The 12,042-nt window shown below is 43.9% G+C and overlaps 1 protein-coding gene across 4 annotated transcripts in view; it reads left to right on the top strand.

Moving 5' to 3' along the window:
• Nucleotides 1-12,042, top strand: part of Smarca2 (SWI/SNF related, matrix associated, actin dependent regulator of chromatin, subfamily a, member 2) — a 168,216-nt gene that overhangs the window by 73,097 nt on the left and 83,077 nt on the right. For all 4 annotated transcript variants that reach the window (XM_041660994.1, XM_041660995.1, XM_041660993.1 and 1 more), the window contains exons 18-20: nt 2,420-2,662; nt 3,992-4,105; nt 11,511-11,618. In XM_041660994.1, the coding sequence (XP_041516928.1) occupies nt 2,420-2,662; nt 3,992-4,105; nt 11,511-11,618 (465 nt within the window). The remainder of the gene's footprint in view (nt 1-2,419; nt 2,663-3,991; nt 4,106-11,510; nt 11,619-12,042) is intronic.

Below are 12,042 nucleotides of genomic sequence, written 5' to 3'. Positions count from 1 at the left end.
ATTGTCAGCCCAGCTCATTCCTCTGTGCCTCTCTCTCCGAAGGCAAGCAGGGCCCCCTCCAGATGGTGTCCTCCATCTCAGCATTTATCCTCGCTGTAGCTTGTGTACTTGTTCTGTTTTCGGTGTTTCCCTGGTAAAATAATGGGCAATTATTGTTTAAATTACTCAGGGCTGTACCTGGGGCTTTTTCTTTGGCGCTGAGAAAGGGTTGTGTCAGCGACCTACCTGGCTCGTCATGTGTATGTCTAAAGTTGTCCTTTAGCCACAATGGGAAGGGTCCCTCCCCATTTATGCCATGTTGTCTCCTAATATGATCACGCAGAAGGATGAGAGCTTCCTTCCTGGTACAAATCATGAAAACTTAATTTTCCCCCTCTGTGGTAATTTCAATTTTCCTTCTCTGTGGTAATTTCTTTGACCGCGTGGTGTTTGGAAACCTCCAATCTGAAACTAAGTTATGGTCAGAATTGAGCAGAATCCCTATTTCTGGGGTTTCTTCCATCTCTGCATTAAACCCCTGCTCTGGGAACTTTGAGTTCCCTTCATGGTATCATAGGCAATAACATAAAGGAACTTCCTGCCCAGGGGAGGTTTAATAATTGAGATGACACTGACAGCAAGGCTGCCTTCCAGTTCCTCGTGCTCCGAGATGAATTTGGCAGTGTCAAAAATGACGTGTCTCCAATATTACTGTGGGAATGTGTTGGTGCCTTTGAGATTCCCTAAAAAAAAAAAAATCATCTTGTGTCTTGTGCATATGTATTTCAAAGTCATTGGAGATGCCTGGTAACAAGAAGCAGTGCTTTTATTTGTTACTGAAGAAATGGTGTTCCAGAGAGGGAATAATTTTTCCAAGCAGTAGACCTAATTAGTACATATTCAGCGGCAGAATCAAAGGTCTCTGGTTCCTTGTTGCTTCTCGAGCTCAACTGCGGAAGAAAGTCGATTTAGAATAGATATGCTATTTTAACACTTAGATGCATTTTTGTCTGTGGACCTCTTTCCACTGATGTTGGCTGTAAACCTTTGGTCATTCTTACACACTTGGCCGTGATAGAGAAACGGGGCAGGGAGTGCTGGTGATTTCCTTTATCTGGATATCCCAGCCTGGCTGATGGTTTTCTCTCTTTTCCCTAGCTTCACTGGTCCTTCTAATGAGGAGGTGAGAATTATGCCCTACTTGCTTGTCCGCTCCCTCTGACTCTTGCCCCAGAGCAGAGACATCTGAGCAGCAGACTTTTTTTTTTTTTAAACCAGGCTGCCTTTGTATAGGCCAGAGGTTCTCAGTCTGTACTTCACAACCCCTTTGTGGGAGGGGTGGAATGACCCTTTTCCAGGGGTTGTCTAGGACCATCTGAAATATCAGATATTTATATTTCAATTTATAGCAGTAGTGAAATTACTGTTATGAGTTAGCAACAAAAATAATTTTATGGTTGGGAGTCAAAATAAAAAACTATATTAAAGGGTCTCAGCATTAGCAAGGTTGAGAACCACTGGTGTAGGCGAAAGCTAGGCTTAGTGGTACGACCCTCTTAGTTCTCCCTCGAGCAGTAAACTTGAAGAGACTGTGAAAGGTAGGGTATGAGAGAGGAAAGGACCGGAAGGAAGCCTTTGGGAAGAGTATTGCTCCATCCTCACTTTTGCCTTCTTTAGTATTAGTCGTGTTGAGGAGTTTGCTGTGTTTTAATTCTGCAGTTTAGCCCAGGTGGAGGATGGTATTTTTGCATTGCTTTTCTGCCGATGAGCCTGTGATCATTTTGAGTAGAACAGGATTCTTCAGCCTGGCAGATGAGGAACATGCATCATGTTTGAACCAAGGAGGGCGCTGTTAATTTGACCTTTTTTTTAAAGAAACTGAATGTTTAGATTTTTGTGTGTAATATTCCAACTTTCTAGTGTTAGCAATGCAACACTGAGCCATGCCCTAGGGGTAGTAGACAGCTGGTCTATTAGGAAAGAGGACAGGAAGGCCTAGGAGATAGTGGCCCTGCATCTTCCAGAAGCCGGCCATTAATGTCTGCTTCAAGCAGCTGTAAGGATTCTGTTCCTGCTGTGAGCAGAGGAACCATGACCACAAAAGTCTGGAGGATCTTGTGTCATGACACAGTAACAAGAAGACCATTGGGCAGAAAGAGGCCAAACCTAGTCTTAGGAGTACCCATTGCTCTCTGGGCCTGTTTACTTGTTTCTAAAAGGTGAATTGGAATCACTGGTCCTAGGGGGAATATTGTCTTTTTAAAAGTCTGCAGGGCATGGGCAGTGCTCCATTGGTTGGGCTTCCTGTCTCTTAAAGAGTATCATTCTGTGTCATGTGCCAAGCTGGATCTTTGTTTTTCCACACACATCACCCAGCCATTCGGGAGCCACTGTATTTCTGTTGACCAGGCACACATTGGTTCTCCCGCTTGTGTTGCAGATTCGGTGGAAATACATGATCGTGGATGAAGGCCACCGAATGAAGAATCACCACTGCAAACTGACTCAGGTCTTGAACACACACTATGTCGCCCCCAGAAGGATTCTTTTGACGGGGACACCACTACAGAATAAGCTACCAGAACTCTGGGCCCTCCTCAACTTCCTCCTCCCTACAATCTTCAAGAGTTGCAGCACATTCGAGCAGTGGTTTAATGCTCCATTTGCCATGACTGGCGAAAGGGTACTGGCCAAATTGTGTGTGTGTGTGTGTGTGTGTGTGTGTGTGTGTGTGTGTGTGGTGTGCAAGAAAGTCTCTCTCTGTGTATACGTATGTGTATGTGTCTCTGTGTGTATTTTCCACTGTGTGATGGTAAAATGAAAGCAGAGGGCATAAAACTTGGAACGTTATAGCCAGAGAAACCCCACAGGGTGGTTTACAATGCTTTTTAGTCAGTGGGTGGGATCTGGTCTCATCTGGGATTAGGTTTTCTCCTCTGAATCTTGATTCATATGGGACATCCCCAGCCTCTTTGCATTTTGTCAACTTTTCCCTGACAGAGTGTTCAACTACAGCATGTCACAGGGAGGGTGAGAGTGAAGGTGTTGACTTGATCAGTTTATACAGCCCAACTCAGCCAATTCAACAGGAACCCAGAAATCCTTGTTATAAACTCGGGGCTCCCCTTTGACGTACTTCCACAGAGCTAGAGTGTAATACATTAATTTTCCTCACATTTTTTCAGGTGTTAGTGTAAGCCTTCATTTTTGTCTGTACATAAATTCTTAAATCCTGGAGTATCTGTTCTCAAATGTATTATTATTATTTCTTTAATAATAGCTCATGTAAGGCAAGCTTGGGCTATTGCAAGAAAAAAAATCCCTGAAAGGGACACATATCTTTTTGATTGCCAGTTCCTTGATGATAGGAATGAAAAGTCACTAATATGCTTTAGAGAAACTTATCTTTGCACTCATAGCCCTTTAATCTTGAGGTACCTTATAGGTTCATTGGCAGTTTATTAACTGACTTGCCCATTTGGAGAAAGCAGTGTCAATTAATTCTGCCCCCTAGAGGCTAACAAAGGAACAAAGATTTGAGCAGAGGAAGGGAAAGGGGCTATATCTATGGTGCAGGAAGAAGCCAAGAGCTCTTCCAGTGTAAAGGATGTTCACTCTTTCCCATTTTCACATTCAAACACCCATCCTTTTGTATATTTCTGCACTGGACACAAATGTCAGGGAATTCAACTGAAGTAGGAACACGCAAACTCAAGTCAGTCTTTATTGTTGCCCTTATTCTGTGTTTGGGGTTGTTCATATTACTAATGTGAAACTTGGCTCCAGGGCCCATTCCCACAAAACTAGACTCTAAGGCAAAGATACTTATTTGACAGTCATTTTATTCCAATAGGGTAGGCAGGTGGGCAAAAAATTTGGAGGTGTTGATGGCTGGCATTCATCTGGCTCTAAAGCATGTGAAATTTCAGTATGCATCGAAACACCTCATGAGTGCAACAGAGTTTCTCTGTGTGAAACATCCTTCACGAATTCATCTAAGGTTGTTTTGTAGGTGGACCTGAATGAAGAAGAAACTATTTTGATCATCAGGCGTCTGCACAAGGTGTTGAGACCCTTTTTACTGAGGAGATTGAAGAAAGAGGTTGAATCTCAGCTTCCAGAAAAGGTCAGTTGCAGATTCAGGTAGTGGGGTTTTCCCTCCTGTGCCTATGTCTTTGGCACCTGCCTTTGTGGTTGCATGTCTGAAATGACAGGCCTAGAGTTCCGTTGCAAAATATCTTAAAGACATTTTCAAAGACTCTGTGTTTGATTGAGCTGGGGGTGGGGAGCACCCACAAGAGTATCAGCCTAGTTTCTTTAACTTTGGGGCGGGTTTAATAAAATAATTAAATTCATGGAGTCTTTTTGATTTTGTGTGTGTGTGTGATATTGTTTCTGAGCTTTTTAGTCCCACCTGAAGGCACTTCAGAATTGTCCTGCTCTAAAGCAAATAAGGATTGGCGTTTGGTACTTGTGTCCTCATTGAAGGGAAATTGAAGGGATCCGTAGGCATATGGCAGGTTTTTTGAAAGTTCATTTAGCGTTTCCTATTTGTGATGTGATTTTTGGGTGGAGAGAGAGTTGCTTTAAACAACAGTCTGGGATGCGCATTTGTGTATGTGGTGTAACTAAGTCCCTGTGGACTGACCTGGGGACGTCTAGGCAAACAGTTTTCAGATTGCTCTTAGGAAACAGTTTTTAGTTCTGTTGAGTTTCTTTGAGCCTGGGTTAGTACTGGACTTGAATTTTGATTATTGTACCCCTGGTCTTAACCTGGAACCATCTACACCTGAAGTTCCATTCTCTAAAAGGTAGCTTGATTGGGGTTTGATACTTGGTTGAGTTTTTTTTTTTATTGTGAATTTTTGGGGTAACAACTCCTGGACAGATTGGCACATCCTGTCCATTGTAAAGCCCATCTGGCTGGGCAGAGTTGGTCGTTTTGCTGTGAGAGAATTTTATGCCTTAATCCCTTATGCATTAATGGTCACAAAAATTGAAAATAAAAGTCTTATACTATGAGTATCCTAGTAAAAGTCTAGGTATGTATTTTACTTTGATGAATGCGTCTTGGGGATCAAGTGCAGTGATCATTCCCTTTGCTTTCCTGTGGTCTTGACCACTGGGTAATAGCAATTTTCTTTGTGTGGTACTGTCTGTGGATGTCTTTCTAGGCATCCATGTCTTTAAAGGCAACCACTTTACCTTGTCCCGGAGGCAACTTGGTGGAACTGAAACTGTTGACTCTGCCCATCAGTGCGTGCGGGAGCCCCCTGCATTCTCCATTGCTTGTGATGTGGATGTTGGCAAGTCATTTAGACCAGGGTAGCCTATTGGTCTCCAGGAAAATATGTGCCATCCGCCTCACAGGACTGCTGTGTGGTCTAAGTGCTAGACACATGAACACAAACCGGGTACAGTTTCTGCTGCCCTACTGTTTTGTCTCTGGTTTTAGTTTTCTCCCCGAGTGTCTGTTCTGCTCCAGGTTTCTGTTGTGGATAGAAGCTCCTCTCTTGTCCACTTAAAATTTTATCTCACCATTCTCTTGACTTTACTGTGTTCTCTGTGATCCTCTTTCATCTCTGCCTGTAAACCACCTAGGGCATATATGTGACTGTTGATGACCTAATTTGATCCATTGATATCTATTCTCTACTTTCTTTACCTTGTTAGTTTTTATTTTTTTAACCTGGAGAAAGTTGTATATTTAGTTGTCATCCTTGGGAGTGGTACGCACCTCTTTCTTTAACCTACAGCAGACTCTATATGTCTTATAAGGCCCGAGTTTAAAAAAAAAAAGCTAAATCCACTATATTATTTTATTTGCCAATGTTTTTATGAAGAAGGATCAAGAAAGTGCGTTTTAATCCTAATTTTAGCTTGCATCTTACTAGTTGTTCTCTATAGACCTGTACCCCTTTTAGTTTGCAGTTCTGCGGTCTAAACAAACATCTATTTCATTGTGTTAAGAAGCAGACTGCACAACCGCCCCCTCACCTAACCTGTTCTCCTTTGTACAGCTGTGCCAGTCCTCTTTGGTACCCAGGGGACAGTAGCCCGTGTCATCACCTTCCCACCCTCATGTGGCCCTGAGCTGTTCTCCATCCCTAAAGACTGCCAGTTTGTACCTGGGTTCTTTCAGGCCATGTAGTGTGTTTGAAAGCCATCCAAGTTGTGGTGCTTACCTACATTGGGTTTGGTTTTGTTGAGGGACATTGGGTTGTTTTTGTTTTTGTTTTTTTAAGGTGTGTGGGTGGGTGGGTATCCACTCCCCTACATGAATCTATATGTACCCCAATGATGTAGGAACTCATGGGGGCCAGAAGAGTGTTCCAGATTTTCTGGGGCTGGAGTTCTAAGTGTTGGTGAGCTGTGCAGTCTGAGTGCTGGGAACAAACCTGTGTCCTCTGTGAGAGCAATGAATGTTCTAACTGCTGAGCCATCTCTCCAGCCCCTGACGATCTGAGCAGAGCTGCTGTTACACATCTGCATTCAGGCTCTCGTGTGACAGTCTTGTTTCACTTGAGTGAACATCCGGAAGTATGATTGCTGTGTTATTTGGTTAATGAATGGTTTATAAGGGCCTTATAAAACCATGTGTTCTCAGGGTTCTCTGTGCCTTCCTAAACTGCTTGGTGGTCCTACTGGCGAAATGTAATCTCATCAGTGCTTGGTGTTGTCAGATATGTTGTGAGGGCCATTACTGTTTGTTTTAAGATTTTAATAGGTATGAAGTTTCACCTTTAATTCCATCTCCTTGATATTGAACAGTGTTGAGTTGAATATCTCTATGTATATATGTGGGTGACCCTAAAGGCACCTCTGCTGCAGGGGAAAGTCAGCTCTCATAATGGGCTGATGGGACACCTAATGAGCAGGGCGAATATACTGGGCCCCTACCTACAGCAAAGTCCACTTCTTACATTTGGGAAAGAACAGCAGTTCAAAGAAAAGGGATTGTGCACGGCAACTTGAGCTAAATGAAAATGTGATTCTTCTTTTGCACTTCCATTGAGGTCGTCTGTTGATTCTTTCCCTCTATGAATCATAGTCTTAAGACTAGTGATGCAGTTGGCTGTGTGTACGATGGCATCTCTATGTGTGCATGTGTGCGTGTCCAGTGTCTGAAGTTAACCAGAACTTGGACCAGCTAACGTCAATCTTGGTTTTATTTTTATACATAATTTGTGTAGAACGTAGGAAAAAGCTTTGTGTGGATGGAAAACTTGTGTATTCATTAAATAAAAGCTGGGGAATTAATCATTCCCATCTTTTCCTTCCTCTCTCATGGCATGGATTCCAGGGTCTGAGACCTCTCTTAATTGAATTGTTTGTTGAAAAATATCTCAGTTCCCTACATGCGGCTTTGTCGCACTGGTCCAGGTTCATTGTTCTGTCCTTTTGGAATGAAAATTTTAAATGAAGAGCAGTCCATCAGCAGGAGCTCTGAGGAAAGCTCAGGTCTACTGAATTAATAGGGGCAATGGGGGGAATCTTAGACAATATAATCAGTGGGTTCAGCTCCTTGTGGGAACTGATTGGGTCATTCACTAACAGAATCCTCGGGGTAGTGTGTGCATGAAGTCAGTGACTTTTTGCAGTCTTAATAGCTGTCGAGTATCTCTTCGCAAGGGATGATGCTTTTCAGAAGTCACCAATTCCACTCTTTGTCCCTGTGTGTTTTAGAGGAACTCTTCGCTGACTTCTTAACTTGGGTGCCATTGCATTTGGGGAGGGTGAGCTCAGACCCAACCCCGTTGAGATCATCACCATTATTGGGATTCTTCCGTCAGTCCCTTTTCTCTGTCTGGCGCTGTCAGTTGTTTCCTCTGTGCATTTCCTTGCACTCAGGACAGATCAAATGTATTACCCCAGAAATGGAAGTTACCACGTGAGTGGTCGACATGAGATCAGCTCACACCGAAGACTGGTGTGGCCGTGGGAGGCAATCTCACCCAACCAGGGGTCTCCAGTGCCCATGCGAGGGAGTAGCAACAGGTGTGCAGAGGGTGCTCTATTACTTCCCAATGTAGTGCCAAATAATGTTAGGGCAGCTATGTATGCTTATGTTTCTCTTAGAATAGAAACATTCTGCTCTATAGATATGTAGCATGCACGGTGACACTGATAACAGGTGGTATGTCTGTCTATCACAAAGTCACTCCTGGACCTGGGTGGTCATAGGGGAGGCATTGATTGGATTCTCCCGCTAGAGCATCGCAGTATCTGGTCATTCTTACTTGCCTGTGTGTTCAGGTTCAGAAGGCTGTTGTGATGGCTTCCAAGCATGTCTTCAAAAGTGGTCTTTGTGTGATCTGATTTTTTTTTTGTTCAAAGTGTTGGGGATTGAAATCAGGGCCTCATACATGCTGGTAATCTACTCTAACTGAGCTGTAGCCCCAACCCTGATCTGATTTTTAACTAGGCTAACACCCTCGGACCCCAGAAGATTGAGGAGAATCTGCCAGGGAGCAGAGGTGGAAATGTGGGGTAGTGTGAGTGCAGAGTGATGAGAAGAAAGCCGTGCTGTTTCTCCTGTATCCCTCATGGGGTTTTCATTAACGGCACATAGAGGAATCAGGTTGGAACTGTGATAAAAACCGCTAAATAGCATCGTGCTGGCATCATTATAAAAGGACGCAAAGCTTCTGTCTTTAACTTTGTCCCCCTGTCCTATGGGCCCCAACTCATATCTTGAGATGTTGATATTAGTATGTATATAATAATTCTTAAGAAAATCCGTATCCATATTAGAAAGATGAGTATTGTCATCAGAGTCCAGTACCATTTTCTTTGAGGAACATGGAGGAGGAATTTGTTTTTTATTGATAGGACTCTTGGGAGAGTTTTTTTTTAATTACATTTATTTATTTTGTAGATGAGTATACACATCATGTGCATGTGATATGATGGAACGGTGTCCACACATGTCATGGTGCATGTGGAGGCCCAAAGTTAACTTCAAGGACTTGGTTCTCTCCTTTGACTGTGGGTCTCAGGCATTGCTTGTAAATCACCAGGCTTGGAGGCAGGTTCCTTTCCCCACTGTGCCATCTCATTGGCCCTGGGAGACGATCTGTGTACAACAGGAATTAGAAAGGGTCCCTAGCATCATGGGTACCTAGGCTTAGAGAAAAGAGCAAGAGCAAATGAAATCACCTGTAATTGATAAGGGTCTACTCCAGAGGGAAGGTAAAACACGTGTGTGCAGCTTGTGACAACAGGTTCGGTCCTTGGATCTCACTGGCTCCTCTTCCCCTTGTTGACAGAAGGGAGGAAGCCGTGGGTGTCTTCCCTCCAGAGCAGCTATGTCGCCCTTTAGAACAGTGGTTCTCAAAGTATGATTCTCAACCCCCCTTGGGAGTCCCATATCAGATATCCTGCTTGCTTATCCAGTATTTCCATTACGATTCTTAATAGTGGGAGAATTACAATCATGAAGTAGTAATAAAATAACTTTCTGGTTGGGGTAAAAATCACCACAGCATGAAGAACTGTATTAAAGGGTCACAACATTAGGAAAGTTGGGAACCACTGCTCTAGAGGGTCTCCTCTCTGTTCGGATGCTTGGCATCCTGTCTCCATGGTAACAGCAAGCAGCCTGTCTCCCTCTTTCCTCCTCTTCCTGAACAACTCCACCTCCAGCCACAGCTGCTGACTGACAGATGGAAAGTTCTGTGCTTGCCTCTGGATCTTCTCTCTCCTGGCGCACCTTTAGAAAGCGGTCGGCTGCGTCTTCTTTACTCAGGAAAGTGTAAATGAGGCAGCAGAGAGGTTATACCAGGCTGTGCCTGTGAACCACTCTCATTGGTCATCCTTGGTGTGAATCTGAAAGAGCAGACATATTTTGAGCTAGGAACTTAACCTCCTGGATGCTCAGGTTCTTTGTCTATGAAATGAGGAGACTAAATGTGACCACCTCCTGCAGACTTTGTAGGGATTGAGTGAGAAAAGCCGCATCACACATTTTGCGTAGAGATCAATATTGGCCCTTGATGTTGTCATTGTTAAATTTGTTAAACTTTTGAAAAGATAAGATAGTGGTGATTCCTTTGCAGGGGATGTGCAGAGGAAAAGATCACCCTAGGTCCACTAAATATGTGTAACCTGTGTCAGTTATACCTCAGGAAGACTGAACAACGTCAGAATGTTTTTAAAGAAAAGGAGACTAAAGAGAAGACACGATCAGATAGGCCAAGCACAAAGCCTATGCTGAGTGTGTACTGATCTGTTAAATTTAAAGATTTGCTTCCTCTCTGACCTAGAAGGTTATTAACCAGCCTGGTGGGTTACCCCATTTAGCTCACTTACATGGAAAAAAAAAAATAAAGGCAGGCCTCTCTGTAGTTTCCTAGTGTAAAGAGACAACCAGTTGTACCTCCAGGGCCTCAGGCTCCTCTTAAAGTTCCAGCCGAGCTCTTCTTCATCTGTGACCTCCTCTCTCTGGCCCTCAGAGCTGAGAACAACCCGATCACTTTTATACAGTTGATCAAACACCCGGCAGTTGGCTGATTTCCCTCAATCGCCTTCTTAGGTATCCAAGTGGTAATCTGGCATTTGCTTTGAAATTTGCGCGTTTGTATTCCTGGGACTAAGGAATAAAGAACCCTATAAATAAGTCTTGTTTTCTGCCCTCAGAGTACACTAAAGACTTGCAAGAGTGTGATAGCTAGACCGTGGGCATGGGAATCCTTTTAAGCTGCAGAAAACAAGACTTATTTATCACAACTGGACACCCAGGACGCCCTGCCCTGCTTTAGGCAGCCAAGAAGTTGTGGAAGTTGTGTCCTGCTGTGAGTTAATTCCTCTGCCCCTCTTGTCTTCACAGTGGTGTGTCCTCTCGTTTCTCTAGAGGAGAGGTTAATGACAGCCAGCCTAGGTCTGCTATAAATCTCCCTAGGAGATGAGTGCTGGGGTGGCCACACGGAGCCATTTAAAGATGTTATACAAAGAAAATCATCGGGTTTGGGGACAGTCACTCATTTTCCTGATACTGTTCAGCTCATCTGGAAGTATGCAGGACCAAGAAGCAGGACAAATATTAAAAGTACATTGTAATGAACATTTTATTGTAACACAATAAATGTTGAATAATAATAATAATCTAGGGATTCTTTTTTTTTTTTTTTTTGGATTTTTCGAGACAGGGTTTCTCCGTAGCTTTTGGTTCCTGTCCTGGAACTAGCTCTTGTAGTCCAGGCTGGCCTCGAACTCACAGAGATCCGCCTGTCTCTGCCTCCCGAGTGCTGGGATTAAAGGCGTGCGCCACCACCGCCCGGCTCTTTATTGAAGCCCTGCCTCAAATATGAGATCAAGAAAGTCTAGGAATTGGGACCTTACATTTTCTCCATGCAACCTTGTATACGTCTTAGCATTATCACGATGCTTTTGAACTTGAGGACTCTGATCTGCTCTATGGCCTTGTCCCATCTCCGTTCTTCCAGGATTGGTCCCAGTGGTCCCTTCTCCACTGCCATCGTCCAACAGCCCCTTTCCCTCCTGTGCTTATCCGTGTCCTGCTCTGTCCCCAGGTTGAGTACGTGATCAAATGCGACATGTCTGCTCTGCAGAAGATTCTGTATCGTCACATGCAGGCCAAAGGGATCCTCCTCACAGACGGCTCTGAGAAGGATAAGAAGGTATGTTCCAAACGTGGGGAGACTGGGGTACTGCCATGTGTCTTCTCGTGTTCTCGTGGCCGTGGCCTTGAGCATTTTCAGGGAGCCTTCCTGCGAATACTGGCTTGTTCCTATAAAGCACTAAGACTTTGGGGTGGCAATAGTGGCTGCCGGTGTCATCACTGCCCTCCTAACTCCATTGGGGTGGGGCAAAAGAGGGTCTTGCCTGGCTAGTGTTTCTGTTATCAGAGACTTAACACTGCTCATGATAGCTCAGCAGAAAACATAAGCAGCCCAGTATTGGGTGATGTTTTAGGACATGTTAAAATCAGCTTCTCTCTCTCTAACATTCTTTGTTTGTGGTCTGCCAGAATCCTATGTATAATCCTATGTGTAATTCTATTATTCTTTTTCTGTTTAGCCAGCCAAATAATAACATGGAGAC

The sequence above is a fragment of the Microtus oregoni genome, unplaced genomic scaffold (assembly GCF_018167655.1).
Source record: "Microtus oregoni isolate MIOR12 unplaced genomic scaffold, Mior012 000012F_ref0000307, whole genome shotgun sequence".
NCBI classification, from domain to species: Eukaryota; Metazoa; Chordata; class Mammalia; order Rodentia; family Cricetidae; genus Microtus; species Microtus oregoni.
Note: the sequence above shows the minus strand (reverse complement) of the source record. Positions and strands in the feature narration are given on the sequence as shown.